The following is a 22,478-nucleotide window of genomic DNA, read 5'->3' as shown; positions in this document are numbered from 1 at the left end:
TAGCACAAGTAAAAGGAGCAGCTAGTTAAAAGAAGTGTAAGCTAATTCGTTCTTTGTGCCAGAGAATTACTGCCAAGAACAGTGTGCAAAATAGGCCAAAAGATTGTTACTGGAGGTCTGTCAGTTGTTAACACGATGGGGAAAAAACCCATGTCTATACCAACAATAGCAGTCTAAGTCTTTAATTCTTCAGTAGGCAAAGGAAATCAATTTTACCCCAGTATACACAGGTGATTTCAGGCAGTGTTGGGTCATGTTTGATCTTCAGTTGTGTTGTGGATACACCCAGTTAAACATTGTGTCAGGTGACTGCAAACAAGGAGAAGAAACTCCAAAGTTTACTGTTCTGTGTTTCTGTACCCCCTTTTTCTATGGCCTGAGCACATCAGTAAGTATTATTTTGTGAAGTGAAATGGCTTTCGAGGAATCAAAGGAGAATCAATTTCAGTGACTAACAGGAATGCTGACTTCTTCTCCAAGGCAAAATAGATCACATTTCATCTCACAGCATTTGACTACCTCAGTCTTGGGACACAGGAGCTGAACTTAAAACCAGTAATGAATCCTCTAAACCTTTCTGTCTCAGGAAGATGGAGGTGTATACCTGAAATTGCTCACTGGGTCATTTCAAGGAAACCAGACTTGTTCAGAATTGACAGGATAATATAGCCTAATACTGCAACAGCACCAGAAAGAGATCAATGCTAATAATTAAAGATTGTTAATGTCAGCATGTCTGCCTAGGGGAGAGAGAATATCATAGGAGGAGTCTTTCTAGAGCTGGGTTCCTGTACCTGTACTTAGAGCACTCCTGAACTGGTTAATTCACGGGCAGCTTCCATTTCAGTCATATACATCTACCTCTGGTGAAAGTGTAAGATCTCAGAACATCCGTAAGGGGGAAACAAAAAAAAGGGAGATAAGCTGGATCATCAGTGAAAAGACAGGCATTATGGAACAGCCCTCCTCACTTGCTGCCTGTAAGCTAGCAGTCTGTCTGGCATAAAAGTCTGCTGCCCAAAGGGAGTCTGTAGGATTCCTCCCTTAACTTTCTACTTTGGTGAGTAATTAGTTTTAATCATGTGACATTGTGTGAAGTGTCTTAGGAAATGGAGGTGTATACCTGAAACTGCTCAGAGTAAAATGAGAGGATGAGAGGCTTTCCTTATTTGATTTTTCTTTAATTTAAAGAGATGCACATACAAAACTACATAAAATCAGAAAAAGAAAAGTAAAGCAAGTTATTCAAGTCAAGGCCTCTTGTAGCTGGATACCTGCTGTTCTGCCAGGCTGCTTTTACAGTCTGCCCATGTGTAAATATCCCTGGAACACTCAGGCTATCGGTCCAGTTCCGATTCTGAATCTTCTGGCTTATATTCATTTAAGATACAGTATCTAACCTTAATTACATTTTTATATAGAATCATAGAATCGTTTAGGTTGGAAAAGTCCTTCAAGATCAAGCCCAACCGTTAATATGTTGTTAATAATGTGTTGTACTTTACATAGTGATATTTTCTCAGCCTCAAATAGTGTTTGTGTTCCTAAATCAGTTTTTAAAGGCCATAACTGAATGGGATGGTTGGCTGTCTGGTTTTCACCGGACCAATCTCAGGAGAAAAATTAAGCCCTTGTAAAGAGGGTTTATTTTGATACCAAGAGGCTGGATACAGCCACTTTCAGATTCAAAACCACTTTGTTCTAAGTCTGATTCAGCAAAGTCTTTAATCATGAGACATACTTTAAACCCAGGGAGGTCATCAGGTTGACTGCAGCATGGCTGTTGGTCAGCTGCTTAAGTATGTTGCTGAATCAAAGGTTTCACACTTAATCCTGACATCTTATCAGAGGGGATACTAATAGAGCACAGTAGTATTCTGTCTGAGTAGCAATGGCAGGAGTACAGTCCAGAATAGAGGCTTTTCTAATCATTCTTCTGCCATGGCATGAGTAAGGACTGCTCTTGATACTACTATACTGATCCAAACAGACCATAGGCTGAGTGATGTGTTTTACAAATTCAGGTGAACAAATAGTTGTATTGCACTCATTGGTTTCTTTGACTTAATTGGTGATGAGGAGCCTGGGGGCTATTGGGGAAACAGAAAAGAAAATGAAGAGTCTTTGTGTTAAAACTGTGATTTTTCATGTACAGAGTTCAGATGTCAGGCAGCCTAAAGGAGAAATTGTTTATAAACCTGCTCAGTGTAGGAATCTTGGCTGAATTCTTGTGAAACCATTAGTTATCAGTCATACACAAGGCTTATTAAAATGACTATGGAAGTGGCTCCATATTTTGCTAAATCCAGGATTCATGTGATAGATTGACTTGCTGGCATTTTGCAGTCAGTATTGCCAAGGTCTGCAGAAAGAAATTAATGCCTCATACCTTCCTCCACCTCAATTAAATGTCCTGTACTGGATTAAACCACACATTTATCAGAAAAATATGTGTACTTTGAGCTCATTGATGCATTGGTGTTGTCAGAGGCATCCATCATTCAATACCATCTTCATTTGCAATGAATATTTGACCCACAGTCATCTTTGGGAGAGGTATACCCATAAAGCACTTTCAGCTCTCATCTTACAGCATAAACATGTTTCTCTGAGGGAGACAGGTTTTGTGGTTTGTTTTTTTTTCCCCTAAGGAAAATTCGGTTCCACAGTGGCTAAATGGGCTGGATACTAGCAGTCCTTTGACACACTTAAATGCAAAATGTTCAGAGCTGAAAGTGTTATGTAAAAGCAGTCCTGTTGAGCTGTGTGCCTGGTGTTTACTGTTGGTGTTGATGTCGCCTCCTTTTTCCATCCCCAAGAAGAAGAACCACTAGAGAGTCTGATGGCTGTGGAAGCGAAACCTGCTGCTCTTCCTGGGAAGCAACTGGGGAAAGAGCATGGGCCCATTGAGCCTTCGGACCAGGCAAAGGGCCTCTGTGAGGGTCAGTCGGACTCTGGTTTGGAGGCCAAAGTGTGTCATGAAGACAAAGTGCCAAGTGTGGCATCCAGCAGGGAGAGTGTAACCGTTGTGGCGGAAACACCCCTGAAAGACACATCCCCTTCCTCGGCTGAGGAAGGTGTGTCCTGCTTAGGTTTGCATGTGTTTGCTGCAGGCGAATCCTTCTCCAGCTTTCTCCAGTGCTTTCCAAGGCTGCTTCATTCCCTGTTCTTCCCATTTATTAGTATGACTGCTCTTGTTATTATGCTTGAAGAGTGTGTAGCAGATAATATGATTGCATAGGTGCTGTATGACAACATGGTTTCCCACCGCTGCGGCTGATTCCTGATTTTTTACTTTGCCATGATAAAATATGCTTTGCAGCTAAGCCGATCCCTCTGCGTAAGCCTTTTCCCCCCATCTCAGATGTGTTTGCCAGTCACATTGCTAATCTATGTATATTTTTTTCTTTTTGGTGCAGAGATTCATCTGCTTTTCTTTCAAAAAGTAGATTTATTGACTTTGACTGTGACATAAAGAGGCTTAAACTGTAGAAACGTTTTCATTTGCAGTGTGCAGGTTTTTTGTTTGTTTTTTTTGTGTTGTGTGCTTCAGTGCATTCTGGTTTAGCTTCCCTAAAGCTATCGCTTCTTATGTCACATCCTTACCATTCATTGCAGTCCACCTCTCCTCTCCTCAGTCATTGCCAGAACTCTGATTTTTTGTGTCTTACCCTATTACAAATGTTTAACCCTGCTGGAGTGCCCTTCTCAGGCAAAACCTCCATCACTTCCACTGAGATGTTTGTCTTCATAGTGAAGTTTAGGATTGGGTATATAGGGTGAAGTTCTGATCTGCTTACTGAGCAAAATGCTGACTGCAATAAGTTGTCTTTCAACTGTAGGAACTAAGCTTCAGGATTTTCCTTTTAATGGTATTTCTCTTCAGCCAGTGCAATAAGCTGTAAAGACCTATTGTGTGGAGTAGTGATGTACCCATTCACTACCTGGCTAAGAAACATGCATTTGGGAGGCTGGTGTTCTGGCTGGTTCAGCTAAAGAATATTAAATTCCTTTGGCAGTCAGAATATGTTTCGATGCCATTGGTTTTGTTCATTTGCACTACAGTAAGAGGCATGGTAGGATACATAAAGTCAGTATCTAGCTACTTAATTTCTGTGAAACGAGGATGACTTCAGCTCAGTGGCTGTGTTTTTATGCTTCATAGGATTTGCAAGTAAGTCACCAAATGTAAAAACATAAAGGAGCAAAACTACTGTAGTTGTAGACCTCTGTTTTTTCTACCTGTAGAGTTTAGAATGGCAGTTGCTTTTCTGACTAAATGTTAACAATAGCAAATATTTAAAGAATGTCCAATACTTTGTTACTAATTGTTCTAAAAAATTCAGGTTCATCAGAGCATAAAGATGGCTCTGTGGACTTTAAATCAGATATGAGGAGATTCAGGGTTGGCCCAATGCTTGCTGTAACAAGCTTTAGAAAAAACTCATAAAACTTTTGTTACAGATTACTGCAGAAAGTTCTGCCACATTCTGCAGTGTATCTCTTCATATTTTCCATGATAGGAAGATTTCCACATGATAGGAATCATTATTTTCCATAGGATACTAAAAACCAGCAAGCTATTAATGATTAACAGAACGTGTGTAAAAAAAAAACTTAACTAGGTATTACTCGCTAAAAATAGAGTGGCATACCATAAGAATAGCATTTTTAGTTTCAAATTAACTTAATTAGGGTCTGATCTACAGTCATTGAAACATGCCAGGTATTCTTTGACTTCAGTTACAGCTGAAGATGGCTGGCCATTTTGAAGACCAGACCTTTAAGATCTGGGACTATTAATAGCTCTGCTGATTTACACCTAACAATTTCACAACAGCAGTGAGAGTTTTGTTGTTTGCCAAAGAGTGAGTGTCAAAAGTTGGTACAATTAAAAAACCAAGCCTCTTCTGACACTCGCGAAACATTTTGTATGCATTATTTCTTTAGTTTAGGCTGCCTGTAAAAGAAAAATATATAGATATAGAAATGTATAACTATGTATGCTTTAAATGTCAGCAACACAAAGATACTATTGATTGGACATAATCTTGCAGACTAACCCAAAACTAACATAAGCTACAAAGTCCAGCAAAGCATGCCAATGAAGTGAGGATTACTTGTGGTTTTGCTGTTGTATACAAACCATGAAGATGAAGGATTCACATGAATTCATCTCATTTCAGTGGTCACATATTTATATGTGTGCATTCTCACTATAAAACCTCATATACTGAAAGTAGGATTTAACACTTTAAAGCAGATTTCTAGGTGGATGACCTCGCTGCATGTTTGCATCTTTCTCCCTCTCCTTCCCATCATTCATACCAAGATGTTGTTATAAGCCACATGACTGCCTGCCTGTAAGTGCTTTAAATAATATTGTTATAAAACCCAAACAAACTACTTCAGGTTTACTTGCAGCCACGAAGATGGAATTCCGTGTCCAGGAGGGCGTACGCCCTTTCGCAGCAGAACCATTAGACACAAAGCAACATGAAACTGGGAAAGACAGTAAGACTGGTGAGCAACCTAAACATGATGCCTTAGTTCCACAGCCAGCAAAAACAGAGGCTATAGATAAAAAGGATTCACAGAGCAAAGACAAAGAAAAAATGCCTTCACCTCTGTCAGAACAGATCTTGGAAACTGATTCACAAAAGAAAGTGGAAGCCAGTTTTGCAGAACCTGCTGCCAAGCCTTCTGCTTCTCAAGAACAAAAGGACTTGTCATCTGAACTGCCCAAAGGGAGCAAAACAGAAGAAAGGACTGCAGATCTTCCCTCATCATCCAGCCAAGTTATGTCTATGAAATTTAAAGACGACCTTAAAGATGTCCAAGATTTTACCATCGGCTATGGTGAAAGTTCTCTGTTGCTATCAGAACCCAAGGCAGAAGCAGCCAAAAGTGAACTTCCTTCAGGCCCATCTCCTGCTGTCCCCCAGGAGCTTCAACTCAAAGAGAGTTCCAGAACAAAACAGGAACCCGTTGACCAACTGTTTGCCAAAGATCTCACTAAAGATGAACAGATCCACAGAGACAGGACACTAGCTCTGCAAGAAGTCTCAGCAGTAACTGTAGATGGCCTGAAAACACCAAGCACTCAGAAAATCCCTGCATGGGGGGAGGAGAAGGACTTGACCAAGGATGAGAGTGATGAGGAAGAAAGGTATGACTTCTATGATAAAGGGGAGGCTCGAATATTAGATGATGGTAAATTTACCACAAAACCTGAAGTTAAGACACTTTCCCTAGACAAAGCAGACTTTCAAAAGGATGGTGAAGCTAAAAAGTCACCTGATGTTCTCAAAGCAGAAGAAGAAATGGGCCAAAGTGGGCTCCCAGCAGCAGTAGACATGAAAAAGGAGGTGCAGCCAAGCACACAGGTACCCCCAGCCAAGTTAAGCCATGAACTGACCCTTGAGAAAACAGTAGAGCACCCTGATACCACTCAGTTATCCAGAATAACAGAGAAAGCCCCTGAGACACCAAGTTTAACCACTGACAAGACTCCTACTCTAGAAGCTTCTCAAGAGAAAGATGTTAAAAAAGATACCAAGGAGGATAAGATGAGTGTTTCAGCTCCTCAGGAGGATCGATCAGGAATGTCCAAGTACTTTGAAACCTCTGCTCTGAAAGAGGAAGCTGTCAAAGCAGACGCACTGAAACAAGGCAGTGATTACTATGAGCTAAGTGACACTAAAGAGAGTATGTATGAGCCTTATCAGGCAGATCATCTAATACCCGAAGACAAAGAGGATGAGGAGGAAGAATTACAGACAGAATTGGAACAGCAGCAGAGTGTGCCTGCTCATGAAATAGGGTACAGTACCCTGGCTCAGAGCATTACACCAGACAAATCTGAAGAACCAAGTTCCCCAACAGAAAGAATGTTCACTATCGACCCCAAAGTCTATGGGGATAAGAGAGAACTCCACAGTAAAAATAAAGATGACCTAACGCTGAGCAGGAGCTTGGGACTTGGGGGGAGATCTGCAATTGAACAGAGAAGTATGTCTATTAACTTGCCCATGTCCTGCCTGGATTCAATAGCTCTAGGATTTAGCTTTGGTCGTGCACATGATCTTTCTCCCCTTGCTTCAGATATTCTAACTAACACTAGTGGAAGTATGGATGAAGGTGATGACTACCTGCCAGCAACCACACCAGCATTGGAGAAGGCCCCCTGCTTCCCCATTGATAGTAGAGAGGAAGATGAGCATGTTGAAGAAGAAAAAACAATGCCAGAAGAAAAAGTCCAGCCTGAGACCTTGGCCGAATCACCTTTCCTGGCCAAAGACTATTACAAAAATGGAGCTGTCCTGGCTCCTGACCTGCCTGAAATGTTAGACTTGGCAGGGACAAGATCTAGATTAGCCTCCGTGAGTGCAGATGCTGAGGTGACGCAAAAGAAGTCAGTTCCTTCTGACACCATTGTGGAAGACAGCAGCACAGCCCTGCCACCTGTGACAGATGAAAACCACGTAACTCTAAAAGCTGAGAGTCAGCTAGAAGACTTGGGCTACTGTGTTTTCAATAAGTACACAGTCCCACTCCCTTCTCCAGTTCAGGACAGTGAGAATTTGACGAGTGAAACCTGTCCCTTTTACGAAGGCACAGATGAAAAACTGAGACGTGGCCTAGCTCCCGACCTGTCTTTAATAGAGGTGAAGCTGGCAGCAGCTGAGAAATCTAAAGAAGAATTCCTCAGTGAAAAAGACTTTGGTCAGCATGCCACTGGTGAGTCCATTCTGGCAAGGGACTTTGAGCAGGAGAAAAAAGAGAAGCTGGATACTGTGCTAGAAAAAAGTGAAGATCAAGTTGACTCTAAAGAGATCTATTCCATTAAAGGTGCAGAGCCAGAGAAGACAAGACCTGAGGCAATCTTAGAAATGAAAGAAGAAAGTGTGGCTGATAAAGTTCATTTAGCTGATGATACCATGTATAACAGAGTATCAGCTTCAGAGATAGCAATAGAAAAGGATGCTGTTTCTTTGTTGATGGAGAAGGAGGAGAAGACTCTTAGTGTTGTTCCTGAATTAGCTGAGATAGAAGCTCCAATTAAACCAGATTACAATGCTATAAAGCATGATTTGGAAGTGGCTGCAAGGAGAGCTGACCAAGAATATCAGAGTCAGTTAGACACTAAGATCAGTGAGGTTGTTTCTCTCCCTTCAGGGAAGGACAAAGCCTCTGTTAAAAGAGCAGAGCCTGAACCCAAAGATACTCAACAGAAAGATCAGACCATCTTGTCCAGAGAAGCAAAGGATGCAGATGTACTTTCCAAGACCGAGCCTAGTTATGTGAAAGACAGCACCAAGCTGTCGGAAACAGAAATTAAGGAAAAAGTAACTAAGCCCGATCTGGTACATCAAGAGGCAGTTGATAAAGAGGAATCTTACGAATCTAGTGGAGAGCATGATCAAGCCCAAGAAAGTTTGAATGGAGAATCCTTGAAACCAGAGGACATCAAAGCAGAACCTCCAAAACCTCCCGTGTCTGGGGAAGAGATGCCTGCACAGTTACCAGCAAAGGAGCCTTCTATGGAGCTCCTCCTTCCAACAGCTGAGCCTCTCCAAGAAGAGCCTGCTGAGATTCAGATGGAGAGCATACCACAGGCTGCAGAAGGACCTGAAAAGATTCCTGATACAGCTGTGAAACCTATGGAAATCCAAAAGCTGCTGCCATGTGAAGTGACAGCTGGGGCCACAAAAGGGGAAGAACATGAGGAAGAAGAGGTAGAAGCAGGGCGAGAAGTAAAAGAAGAGGATAAACAGCATCTTATATCAGAAATTCCCCCAGAAATAGACTTTGGGAAACCTATTGCTGAAGAAATGCTAGCCAAGGGTAGCCCAGAAGCACTGCCTGAACTGAAAGGCATTATTGAATCAGTGGTGACAGTAGAGGATGACTTTATCACAGTGGTGCAGACAACAGTTGATGAGGGTGAATCTGCTTCTCACAGTGTGCGCTTTGCTGCTACTCAGCAGGAAGACATTGAAACAGGGGACTCCCAGGCTGAAGAGGAGCTGGAGGTTGAGGAAGTGGCTGACATTCAAGTTGAGCCCAAGGAGGGCTCCCCAGAAGCTCCTGCTTCACCCCAGAGAGAAGAAATCCTGCTCACCGACTACAAGACAGAGACGTGTGATGATTACAAAGATGAAACAACAATTGATGACTCCATCATGGACACAGACAGTCTCTGGGCAGATACTCAAGGTGTGCATTATCCTTTCTGTTTTGTCTGTTAAATATTTTTGCTTCCAAATCATAATGATCAAAAAGCAAAACTATAATAGTTGTAATAGTAATCTCAGCATGTTTCAGAAAAATGGTTAAATAGTCTGCCTTTTTTTTAATTAATCCATCTGCTCTGTCTTCAACTATTTTTTCCCTGCTCCACAGCAGTATTGTTAACATTTGTTACTAATCTTTTGTTTGTTGTTACAATTTGCTCTGATCCTACAGATGATGATAGGAGCATCATGACTGAACAGTTAGAGACTGTTCCTAAAGAGGAGAAGGCAGAGAGAGAATTGCGAAGATCATCTCTCGATAAGCATAAAAAAGAGAAACCTTTTAAAACGGGGAGAGGCAGGATTTCTACTCCTGAAAGGAAAATAGCTAAAAAGGAACCTAGCACACTCTCCAGAGATGAAGTGAGAAGGAAAAAAGGTTCATTTAACACTCCCTATTACAATTTTTTTTTTTTTTACTATTGTACAGTACTATCCGGTTACTCTGTTGTAGATGATGTGCACCTTAACAGTATTAATGGTAGTGCTTTTTAATGAGACATTGTACAACTATATGAAAAGCCACGTGCAAGGCTCACTGCTCCACCGGTCCCGTTTGTTGTAGGCATCCCCTGATCACTGGGTAACATGTCTGAGGTGAACGCACCAGCGTTCCCCCTCTTCCAGCTTAGGATTTGTTCACCCCAGTCGAAACAACGCATTGGGTTGAGTCGTGGAGCAGTGGGCCTGCCACTTGATGTATTGTCATATGAAACTGTTTGCTGTTTTTTTCCTGATTCTATGTTTTTGTGTTTTTTTTGTCCGTAGCAGTGTATAAGAAAGCTGAACTTGCTAAAAAAACTGAAGTTCAGGCCCACTCTCCCTCCAGGAAAATCATTTTAAAACCTGCTATCAAATATACTAGACCAACTCATCTCTCCTGTGTTAAACGGAAGCAGACAGGTGACTGCGTTCTGTTCAGTTATGCAATGTGGCTGGCAAACATAGACATTTATTTTTTTTTGTAAATCTCATGGCTATAGCAGCTTCTCTATTTTTTTATTTTTCCTCCAAGAATATCAGTCTTCACAAATAGTATTGCTTTTTTTGGTGTTTTCTATCATTTTTCTTTTCTTCTTTCTTTCCTGGTATTTGCTTGTTTATTTAATGGAGGCCATGATCATGTATGCTTGTCATTGCTTGGACCTCCAAGTGCTGTGGTTGTAACTTGGCATCGTGCTTATAGTGTGGTGTTGTAGGAACCTCTACTCATCATTTTGTTCTTTTTTTTTTTTTAATTATGCTTTTTTTTTTCTGGTGGGAAAATGTTGACAGCTTAAACCATGGTATGCATTTCCATTATTTTGCTTTTTTACTCTCATGCATAATAAGAAGTGTTTCAGACTTATATTTTGTCGATTGATATTATCTGCATTGACAATTCCCAATCTGTCACTGATGTTTATGCTGTACAGTCAAAATCCACAGGGGGAATCCAGCACATGCAGCATGAAGCTGAAAGAGAAGAAATCTGGGCTCACACTACGAATGCATTCCAAGCAAAAACCTTAATATTTGGTAGAGGAAGATGAAAGGACGAAACAAATGATTCCTGTTCCATCTTGATAGGTGTATCATTATTTAGAGGACCAAAAAGAACATTTTCAGCATTTTCATCATATTCATTGTTACTGTGAGTTCAGGGTGGAAAGACGAACATCTTGACTTTTCTGGTGATCTTAAAAAAAAAAAAAAATTGCTAAAAGAGGTTTTCTGTCATGTAACACAGCTGCATGCTGCAGTGCAGTTGTTCATGAGTGAAACTAGGGCTGTTAAGAGAAGAACTATACACAGCAATGCAGAACTGTATAGGCCTCTTCTCATGGCTTAGAAATTAAGAACAGGATTTATTACCCATCCTATAGTTAAACAGTGCAATACCAGAAGTGTTCCTAAGAAGTCATTCCCATCCGGTTTTGCACCAATGAGTCACTCCTGTTCTAAATTTAAACCAGTCTCCGTTTGCAGGCCTGACTAGTGAAAGTACAGTAAAAGGGTAGTTATGTGAGGGTAGCTTTAATATCGTGCCTCAACTGCATGTATTGTCTCCTGGTGGTATTTGGTTAGGACAACAGAACTAAATCCTCGGTCCCATCGCCTTGCTCCTGTGAGGGAATCTGGTCCTTTTACTTCCCCCCCCTCACAAGAAATGGAGCCAGGGAAGGAAAGGCTGATCCAGGCCCCTCTGTGTTGCAGCAATGGCTTCTCCTCAGTTCGAAGTCTCTGGGCTGTCCTAACTTGCACTCTGGAGCAGAACTACCCGAGAGTGAGGAATTTTAAAAAAGGATTAAAACAACTTTTCTTGCTACCTCTTGCGGTTTGCTGAAGTGCAGCTTGATCAGCTCAGAAGTTATGACCCATAATTCACATATTCTGTCATAAAACCAAGGGGGTTCAATAAGCGGTGGAAATGGGGGAAAAAAGCGTCGTCTTTGTAGTGTTCTCAACTTCGTCTACACTTCTACAGCCATGTGGTCAGTGCTGTCTTGCCCTCAGGTACTCTACCAGTAACCCCTCTGAACTCGTAGGGCCCATAGTGTCCCGGAGAGGCCTGAGTCATACCAGTAGACTTGCATAAGGAAATCTGCCTGGTGCCTTAAATGTGCGCTGCCTGGCAACTGTCAGAGCTTTTTCTCTCTCACTCTAATATGTAGGGAAGCAGATGTATTAGTCAAAGTGAAAAATGTAAAACAAAACCATCCTCCCAGTACATTTAAATCCTGAGATAGAGAGCAACCAAAATGATGGACCCAGATTGTTCATAAAATTTTCACTACTGTGGGTTGAACTTTGAGGTTTGGGCTCTAAAGCAGAGGAGCTTGAACCACACCACAAAGTGAACAAAATATCTCTCAGAATGTTTCACTGTACTCTGTGTTGCTGGAAAATTCACAGTATCCCATATTTTCTTCTACCTCACCTTTTTATACTTACAAATGGGACTGGAGGGGAGGCCATGAGAAAGAGTGCAGAGCTATGTGATATCCTAAGAGTGTAGGTGGCCATATGTTAACCTGCGTATCCCTGAGCCTGAAACACTCATTCACCTCTTTCCAGGATCTGTAATTTAGAGGGACATTGTGTCTTTCCCATTTTTCTTTTACATAAAATACAACACCACTTCTTGAAGCCAGTTTTGACTGTCACTGTGTCCTATTTGGAATGGTCTTGTCAGCTTTAGTGATACCTGGCCAATGGAGTCCCACCAAAAGTCCATCAGCAGTGTAGTCTATACAGCTTTGAGTGTATTGCAGTCAATTAAAACCTCCATGTTGCATTTACTGTGACTTTAAAATTAAACATGTCCAGTCATAAGATACAAAAGAAGTTAGTATTTGCTTGTATTTTCTGTGTAGTGGCCCAAGAAATAACATATTTCCCCTGAATACCTGAAAAAAATTCCCATGTTACTGGCAAATACCAGTAACTTACAGTGCCCTGTCCACAAGGGAGGGACAGCTTTTTAAGAGACTCATCCTTGCCAATTGAAAAAAGAAACTGCATGGTCAACTCTGAGGAAAGAGCTGTGAAGTCTTTGCCTTGACTGGTGTAGTTCCACGAAGGAAACCCCAGTCTGACTTGTGTTTTGTTAGTGGCTGTGGGTGTGAGATGCCACTGCAGTTGTGCCATCAGAGGAGTGTTCACAGTGGCAAGGCCAGGACAATTACCTTGGTTGTGAGCAGGAGTCACTATGTGATGTGCTTCTGTTCCTTGTCTTCAATTTTGGGGTCACCCCCTGAGTTAAAATATGTTTGTTGTGTATTTAAACTGGCATCAGAGCCTGTAGAGATCTTTTGTTCAGATGGAGAAGTTGTGGTGCTCTCAGGTAAGTCAGCACAAGCAGCACAGCTATTCTTTACACCTCATAGTGGCTGGTAGGGGCTCAATACCAAGGAAAGAAGGAAAGATGCTATTTGTGATTATTTAGAAGAGATGCAAAACAGACCAAAACCAGCAGTAACAGGTGTGGTAGAATGTGATGCAGGAGGGCTGTGCTGTATTATCCCTGTTACAAATTCAGAACTGAAGTACACAGTTACATATTCTTCTCCTCCTCACAAGTTTTTTCTCTTACTCCTTCAATTAAAAAAATAAAATATATTAAGAGGGCAGAACTAGGGTGGGAAGCGTGGCAGAAAACCAGGGATCTCCTCACTGCATCTGGGAACTACACAGGGAAAGGAGAAAATTAATCTGTTCTGTCCTGTACAGTGTGTTTGGGTTGGTTTTACAGTTGGAAGACAGCTGGGTTTACAGCAAAAAGTTGTCATCTGTGATTACCGTCCTGCTTCTGCATTTACTAAGGGCATCCTGGCACAGACGCCAAAAGATTTCACGTTTAGTTTTTGTGTGGCAGATCGCTTCCTGAGCAGCAGTGTTGGGGTGAAGCTAATAACCTGCTTTGCAAAAAGATGCCCCATTCCAAAACTTTTCATAAGGATGGAATCTAAGTCAGAGAGAAAAATCTTACCTCAAACCATGATGTATCGGATAAATGAAATACTGAAGTAACGTACTTGATGTCCCAGATATAATTTGAATTGCTAGTCTGAGGGCTTAGTTGACCCCCAGCACACTGACCTTGTTGATGCAACTGGGGTGATAATTCAACAGTGAATCTCTCTCTTTCCATTAGGAATGTTGGTTAATATTTTGAAAAATGGTGATTTCAGGGGCCTCTCTTCAAGTTTTCTTTTGTGGATTACTTAAAGGAGCCTGATTTTTAGAGGACTGAAAATCAGGATGCTAAGATGTCTGAGGATTAACCTTCAGAACTAGAGCCTCTTATAGTTGTCAACTGTTTATTGAACTTTTTACTGCAGCTTCTAGACTTCTAGGAACATGAATACAAAATTTTGATGTGTTTGAAATGTGTAGAATACCATTTTACCTCAAGTATGATGAATATAGGACATTTTTAAGGCAGGTACATTTCTGCATGCAGTTCACTGAGAGTAATTCGCAAAGTAATTGCTTTGCACAGTAGTTCCAAGGCATTTAATTGTTCTAACAAGTGTACTAAGTGGAAATGCTTATTATTACTGTTTTTAACTATCAAGTCTTTCTTTGGGTCTCTCAGCAGCAGGTGGTGAAACAAACCAGGCTCCTGGTGTATTTAAACAAGCAAAGGAAAAACTCTCAGTGAGTAAAATCGTCTTCTCGTTCATCTTTATAATCTTCCTTTGTCCTTATTTCACATCTTTTTGTGTTAATTCAGTAAGTAATTGTGTGTTCCATTTAAAATTTGTGTTCCATTTAGAATTTGTTTGCCATATTCATTATTATTTAAAAGGGTAATTAAAACCACCTTTCCTGAATAACCTCTGAATTACCATCCCGGGTAGTAGATGATGACAGTTTGCAGATCCATGGGGGACACACAGACTCTGAACTGCAGGAGTTGGATGTTGTTCAGCATTTTGAGCCAGGTCGTCTTCTGGGATAAACTGTGTACATTGGCCCTTGCTGCAGCACCCGACTCGGTTGCTATGTAGGCAGAAACCCTCCCCCAGGACTCACTGGGTGTCTTCTGCTGCACTGTTACATAGCCATGCATTCTGCAGAGGTGGTGCCTGTGTAGAAGTTACTGGCCAGTAGCATTTTATATGCAATTAAGTGCTTTCTGAAAGGCCATTTCCTGGACTGCTGATCTCTGTCTGTGTTTTAATCTGACAGTTATGTGCCCTGCCTTCAGTTGCTCTGCAACCTGTTCTGCTCCCTGTGTCTGGCTCTCCTCTGCTGAGTTTCCTTCAGCAAATACTGCAGTGCCTCTCCACCCTGCTCCCATGCTGACCCTACACTTCCTGTCCCATAACTCCAAAATCCCCAGGAAAACAACTTCCTTTCACCATCCCCTATACAACAGGTTTTTTACATGACACTGACACATGCTAATTCACATCTGCGGCACGACAATACTTTGTCATTGTTAGCCATCATTAACAATGAAGAAGTTCCTTAGGATTACTCTACATTTCCTAATATATTCCATGGCTGATTTGTTTCATCTGTCTAACCAGATTGTCAATTCTTTGGGGAACAAAAAGCTCTGTCTTATAAAGTACTACGCATTATTTATGAATCTTATGAAATTTTTAATGATGATGGGAGGCTTTGGCGGAACTGTGAAATTTAGACCTGAATTCAGTTATGGATTCTGGGATTTCATGTGGTTTTTCAGTTCTGACCCATTTCAGCACATAACTGGGAAAGTGCTAGAGCTTCTTTACTAGTACAGTAGGAAATATCTGGACAGGTTTTTGGTCTGAGTCAACAGTATGGTTTATTGCTGTGTTTTCTTGGGGGATGATCAACACTTACACAAGAGAAGTCAATACTAGCCCATGTTCAATGTCATCTGTGTTCATGGAGTGCTCAAAGTACTCTAAGTACAAGCACTGCAAAATCATTCTCTGAAATGACCTGCTTTCTACATACCTTGCTTATTCCCATCCCTTATGCTATAACAAAGATCAGAAATCTGTCCCCTGCTTACTTTCTCTCCTTGTTGCCTTCCTTCTCTGCCACACTCACATAACTCTTGGACACTTTCTCTTCTGTGCCTTGGCTTCATCTCTGCTTTTATAAAGACCTCTCCCTTTTGTTGTGTTTCTTCCTGATTTTCACCTTTTATGTCCTTCAAGTGCAGCCATTTCCTCTCCACTGGTAATGTTAGATCATCCAACCCGGTCAGTTTTGTTATCCATCTTCAAACTACAGTTGACATACTGCTTTGCAGAACAAGTTCAGGAAAGGCTAAGCAGTTCCATCTGCTGGAAGAAGCTGTGTACCTGCGATAGCGAGATGAGATCAGTCGTGTTAGGAACACCTCTGAAATAAAGTGAGGTTTCTGCATCCCAGCTTCAGCAGGCCCTGAGTCTAAGTGTGTGTCACATAGATCTTTGTCCTGTGGACTGCTGGCACTTCCAGCAACATGAACTATAACAGAGGTCGAAGGCAATGTATTGCCAACAGAGAAGAAGAATAGTTTTCTGGGTAGAGCACAGGGAGGGATTGAGGCATTTGGTTTCTTTGCTTGCTCTACCAGCCTTGAGCATGTCACTGAAATCTGGTTGGGCCAGATTCTGCTGCTGTTACTGGTGCTAAAAAGTGCCTTGCTCCTTAAATAACACTGTGGGGATCTAGACTGTGATAATCTCAGAGCAGTGCATTAACTCAAGGTCATGTCTTTTCCCCAGCTGTTCCATTGAAAGATCTCAGTCTCGTCCATCTTTAGCATCCCCATTAGATGCACGTATTCATGCAGGACACTGTATGCAATATGAGTGCAAAGGACGAGGTCTCTACATTGTGCCTAGAATCTGTAAGAATTTTCCAAGTCTTGTTAGGGGAAACATTTTTCGTGACCCACAGATTGAAAAAGGTGAAAACCACTGAATGAACTCATTCAAGGAATATATTCTTGCTAGTAAAGCACTTCCAGTCTTTTAACTAATTTCTTGTCTTGCTACTTGGTGTGGATAATGATATCCAGTAGAAGTCCTCTCAGCTGTGTTGTAGGACTGGAGTTGTTTGTTACACAGTTCTGCAACTCTTAATCATGTTGATGATGTCATGGATGACATTCAGCACAGCAGCCTCAGTTTTCTTTAGGCTGGGTGTGTAGCCTAAGCCAGATGCCTGTCAGGACTGGATAACACATTCTTTTCTCATTTTATAATAAAGACAACTTAAGGAGTAATTCATATACCTTTTCTGAACATTGAGAAAGTCTAGGTGACTGATGTAGATCAAATGCCAAATTATTCATGGCTAAAGTTCTATACCAAATCCCATAATTACAGGTCCATTGGGATTGCTCCTATGTATGTGTATGTTCTGTGTAACTTCATGCTTGCGTGTATGTGTATGTCCTGTGCAACTTCATGCTTGTATGAATACAGAGAGAATCAGGACTGCATTGCCAAGATAAGAGCCTCGCAATTGTTCTTTGTAGTATCGGTTATACCCATGGGAGAAACAAAAACGTTGTTTAAGCAAGTAGCCCTATTTTCTTTCAAAGAAATTCCTTTTTGCAAAGCAGTTAGGTGCTCTTAAGCGTCAACAAAGAATTTTCAACTTGTCCTATTGGTGTTTAATTGTTCTTTCAATGGAGTATTGTCATTATTCACAATCAGATGAGTATCTAATCACAATGACATATCATGTCAGCCTTTCAACCACATACAGGTTTCCTTGTCCCAGGACTCCACATTGTCAATATAAATTTATAAATTTCTATAGAGTGACACCAAATACACAGAATACAGTGTTTGGGGTGCATTAGGGATTTTATGTGTACACGGTGGCATAAGAAGCAATACTGTCTTGTCCTTCTGCCACTGTGGGAATACTAGTGTAACTTTGCTTTTAAGATTCCCACTGTTTTATTCTTGACCGTAGCCTGGAGGGCTATATTTCAAATGCACAACTTAGTTTCAAAGGACTAGGATCTCTTGGTGCTCCTGTAGTTTTGCAGTTGCTTCTAATGCAGCCAACCAGCAGTTGTACCAGTTAAATGCCATACCTGGCACCAGTTTTGTCCTATTAACACAAGACAAAAATAGCATCTGCAGGAGAGTACTTCCTAGAATCAGTAACTCTGTCCGGACCCAGATGGTTTCAGTCAAACAACACAGAACTGAAACTTCCATGCATGTCAGAACTGCATAGACACCATTACCATTACAGGAAAAGTATTAATTCAGAGCTTGGCTTTTTTTTTTTGGTCCATGTTGCATGTATTTTCCATTTGTCCAGCTTCATGTTATGTTTTCTTTTGTTTGTTTTCTCATGACTAGACTGCCTCTTTGTCAAAGATTCCTGCCTCAAAATCTAGAGCACAGTCATTGCTTCCTCCAAGACCCAGCTCAGCTTGCTCATTAACTACTAAAAGGGCCACTTTTCCCGATACAGACAGTTATTATGTACGGCCCTCCTCAGCAGGCCCAAGAGACTGCTTGCCCTGCTCAAAATCAGATGCTAAGGTAAGGTAGCAGAGTTGGTAGAGTTAGCTGAGAGATGTGTAGGTGAACTCCATGGATCACATTCTCTCCCCACTGAATTTGAGTAATTCTCTGCGAAGCTTACGTGGGATTACTTACATCCAGTGGCAGGAAAACTGATTATCAGGCTACAAGATTTGTGCTACAAAATGGATAAAACCGAAGGAGATTCTCCAGAGGAAACATAAGTGAAATAAGTTATAACTAGAAGGACATATCTTCTTTTTATTGATGATATGGATGCTGCTTCACTGACTGCCAAGAAGTTGCACCCATTTGCATGTGGGTAAGTGGCAAAGAGCAGTACTAATTTGCCTTCCAAATTTAAAAAAAAAAAAAGTAATTTTCAACCAGTTAATATTCTCTGAAAACAAATTAAATCCCCAGTGTAGGAGGGTACAGTTCTAATCACCAGCAATAAGGGTGGAAGCCAAATGCTCCAGGAACCAAATTTGGTCTGTGCATGGGGCCGTGTTGAAGAAGTTGCAGTATAAATTTAAAGAGATGTTTGGCAGTCCATCCTAGCTTCCCCATGTTTACATTTCACTTGGGTTTCAAATTTACTTGATGCTGAGTTAGTTACTATCCCCATTTAAAAACTGTTTTCACTATTGACTTCCATTTTCTGTGTAGCACTATGCTTGGTGTGTCTTCTACTGGTTGGGACCATCATCATATTTGCCTTTGGGAAGACTATCTGCTTATGCAAGACTGTCTTTGGCTGTCCATTCCATAAGTTCAAAAATATTCTAACATACATGTCCATTGCTCTAACCATGGTAAAAAGAAGGTATCTGCTGATTTCAAAAAGTAAAAAGATGAGTATGGAAGGAAATAAGACACCAGGCTTAATAGTCCTGTACTCAAAAAATAAGCTGTAGCTAAAAATTTTTCTCCATAAAAAAAATGACAAGTTAGTGTTTGAAAATGCAAAAATCACACATCACCTAACATTATAGTGTGGGATGTATTCTGGGCAGCAGTATTGCAGTTACTTTGCAGGTGAATACACACAAGTATTTCACACCTGAACTCCAGAGAATTCTTCTACTTTCAACTTCCACTAAAAAACCCTTGTTCCTTATTGAGAACCGAATGTGGAATCCATTCAAATTCAGATCCAAGAGTGTCTACATCTGTCTTTAGTAGCTCAGAAGGTGACTATTGGGTGTTTTGATGCAGTAAAGAAGCACCAGGGAGCTAAGCAGAGCATGGGAGGTGGCTAGATCCCCACAGGTTCCTGTGTGAGTAGTAAACTGGGCCCATAGGATGAGGTTTTCCCCTCTGTATATAGGTTGAGAGAAATCACAGCCCAGAGAGTGAGTTTTGAAAATGAAACCTTCCTTTTTTCTTTTGTACTATTAGGATGGAGTAAGCAAGAGTCCTGAAAAGCGTTCCTCTCTACCAAGACCATCCTCTATCCTTCCTCCTCGAAGAGGTGTATCAGGAGACCGAGACCGAGAGGAGAACTCGCTCTCCCTCACAGCTTCTCTTTCCTCTTCAGTACGACGGACCACCCGTATGTTTTTTGCGTATTAACCCTCTCCTACTGCTTGTGGGTGTCTCCCATCCTTGTTAGATCTGTCACATTGCCATAGCATCATGTGTCCCTTTTACAGAGGGGTAGGTCTGGGGTATGCTGTTGGAAATCAGAGCCCCCCAGACTGTTTTTGTTCAGATACGAAGCACTGAGCAGCTGGGGCTTGAAACTAGGGACAGGATGCACACTTCCCATACTCTGCAATGCCCAGAGCTAGGACTGCTGTTCAGACTGATCACTGGTATTAGAAAATACCTTTGCAGGGAGCTCAGAGCTGGATAAGATACTTAACACAGGGCATTTACGAACAGCAACAAGAAAAATGGGACAAACCTGAAGCAGGCAACATAAAATATTCTGATGGATCTTGGAAAAGTGAACCTAATAGTTATAGTCAGTAATTTGCTGTTTCACAGTAATGATTTCCCTGTGCTCTAATCCTAGGGTAAAAACTCTGCTGAGAATTGAGACGGTAGTTAGTGGAGTGACTCATTGGGGGAAGTTAGGATAGTAAACCAGCAAGGTCCTTTTATGAGGACCGATGTTATCAAATCACAAACCAAAAGAAATCACAGGACAAAGGGAACTTTATGAAACGCCCCCAGAACCTTTAGCTAGATTTGCATTCAGCCCAGGCCTCAGAACCTGGATTTGGCTCCCTGCTTTCCAATAGGAATTCCTCTGGTTTCTCTCTAGAAACCAATCTCAGCCCTTTTTAAGACAGTTTAAGGGAAGTAGATGATTACGTTCTACCAAAAAAAAAGTCATTTGAAATTCTTAGGTGATGCTCCAAAGGTAAAACAGACACCCTTTGTAAACAGAGTGACCCCCAGCTGGCACAGCAGCCCATTCTGCTGACTAGGAGCGAGAGGCCATTGAGCATTTTCCAATGTGGTGAAGGGCTGAGGAATGAAAAATAAATATACCAAAGCTGCAGGGAGCTGGGGAAGAAAATCATTCCCTTTCTGTCTTAGTTGGTATAGTGAGAAGGTTCTGGTTTAGGGTTGGTTTGGGAAGAAAGAAACTATTCAGGGAAACTGGAGGTGAAAGTGGAATATGTTCAAGCTGTCTAATGAGTCATGTGGAGCAGAGTTTCTCCTGGACCCCAGGAGCAGCAATGCATTGGGTTTGGTCCACCACCGTTACATAAACAGACTGATTAACAAAGATGTTAAATAAGATTTTTATTAGTCCCACTGGATGCTCTAGAGGCCCATTGGATTTATAATTCCTGAATGTTTTAAGGGTGAAAACATATGCACCCATTCAGCATTGGGGTTCCCAGGCTTTGGGGGTTGGTTTGGTCTTTCTCTCCCTGAGTATTCTCAGCAAAATTTTGCTTTAAGCAGCATATGGAGATATCTCGGCTTCTGTTTGTTTGTGTTTGAGAGTTACGAGCAGATCTGGCTGCAGAAAGCACAGTGCCTCTAGTAAACCAATTCTTGTGTGTGGTGAAAATGACTGGCAATCCCATAACCACTGAATGGAGCTATTACAAAATGTTACAGTATTTATTTAATTTTAACTTGCATGCAGATGTAACTAGAACGTGACTTTTAATCAAGGTTGCTATCTGTAATTGCTTTCTTTCACTGCACTAATGAAAAATAGCAATTGAATGTGAGGGACATCTGCCCATCCACACAACAGAGCTGTGACTTGTTGGTCAGCTGAATTCTCACCCAGGGTTCAGCTGCAGCCACCAGATTACCAGTAATGGTATGTGACCAGCAGCAGCCAGGCACTTGAGGCCTCTAATTTCAGGATTACAATCAGAATTTTTCCCACTCTAATGCTCAAATCCATTGAAATTGGTGACAGCTTTCTTACTGGCTAGTCTGGTTGTCAGATCAAGTCCCAAAGGTTAGATTCCAAGAGTGCTTCTCATCCTTGCCCCAAAACAGAAATTGGTTTGATACTGTGCCTTGTTTAGCGAGCTTTGCAGGAAGCATAGGTGGTGTGGGAAGCCCACCTGTGCTACAGAACAGAGAGCTCAGTCACCATATGGGCAATCTACCAGCTCAGCCACACATGACAAGGTAACTCTTGACAGGTTGCTTAGCAAAGCAAGACACGAGGACAGACACCCAGTCTGCTGTTCCAGCACTAGCACAGCCATCTTAGAGCTGTATCTCACTTGGCACACAGGGGTATGCAGTCTTAAGAGGTAGAGAGGGAAGAAGAGCTGTATTTCTGTAGGTCTAATGCTGGGTTTTTTCTTGCATGTAGGATCAGAGCCAATTCGTAGCAGAACAGGAAAAAGTGGAACTTCTACCCCCACTACTCCTGGCTCCACTGCCATCACTCCAGGGACACCACCAAGCTACGCCTCCCGTACCCCAGGCACTCCAGGAACACCCAGCTACTCCAGAACCCCACATACTCCTGGGACGCCCAAATCTGCCATACTGGTACCTACTGAGAAAAAAGTTGCTATAATTCGCACTCCTCCTAAATCTCCAGCCACTCCGAAGCAGCTACGAGTTATTAATCAGCCTCTACCTGACCTCAAGAATGTCAGGTCCAAAATTGGATCAACAGACAACATCAAATACCAGCCTAAAGGGGGGCAGGTAAGGATTCCACTCTTTATGTTCATCCGTATGTGATTTAGTCTTACGTGTGCACCTTTGGGAT

The 22,478-nt window shown here is 41.6% G+C and overlaps 1 protein-coding gene across 26 annotated transcripts in view; it reads left to right on the top strand.

Moving 5' to 3' along the window:
• MAP2 (microtubule associated protein 2) overlaps nt 1-22,478 on the top strand; it is a 239,569-nt gene that overhangs the window by 197,386 nt on the left and 19,705 nt on the right. For 14 of the 26 annotated variants that reach the window (XM_074872623.1, XM_074872637.1, XM_074872633.1 and 11 more), the window contains 7 exons: nt 2,820-3,077; nt 5,413-9,219; nt 9,469-9,675; nt 10,065-10,199; nt 14,377-14,438; nt 19,667-19,820; nt 22,071-22,414. In XM_074872623.1, the coding sequence (XP_074728724.1) occupies nt 2,820-3,077; nt 5,413-9,219; nt 9,469-9,675; nt 10,065-10,199; nt 14,377-14,438; nt 19,667-19,820; nt 22,071-22,414 (4,967 nt within the window). Of the gene's footprint in view, nt 1-2,819; nt 3,078-5,412; nt 9,220-9,468; nt 9,676-10,064; nt 10,200-14,376; nt 14,439-18,097; nt 18,284-19,666; nt 19,821-22,070; nt 22,415-22,478 lie in introns of all 26 variants that reach the window. The other 12 variants (XM_074872635.1, XM_074872644.1, XM_074872634.1 and 9 more) reach the window with 7 other exon arrangements.

This window comes from Strix uralensis, chromosome 6 (assembly GCF_047716275.1).
Source record: "Strix uralensis isolate ZFMK-TIS-50842 chromosome 6, bStrUra1, whole genome shotgun sequence".
Classification (NCBI taxonomy): Eukaryota; Metazoa; Chordata; class Aves; order Strigiformes; family Strigidae; genus Strix; species Strix uralensis.
This window is presented reverse-complemented; position numbering and strand designations above follow the sequence as displayed.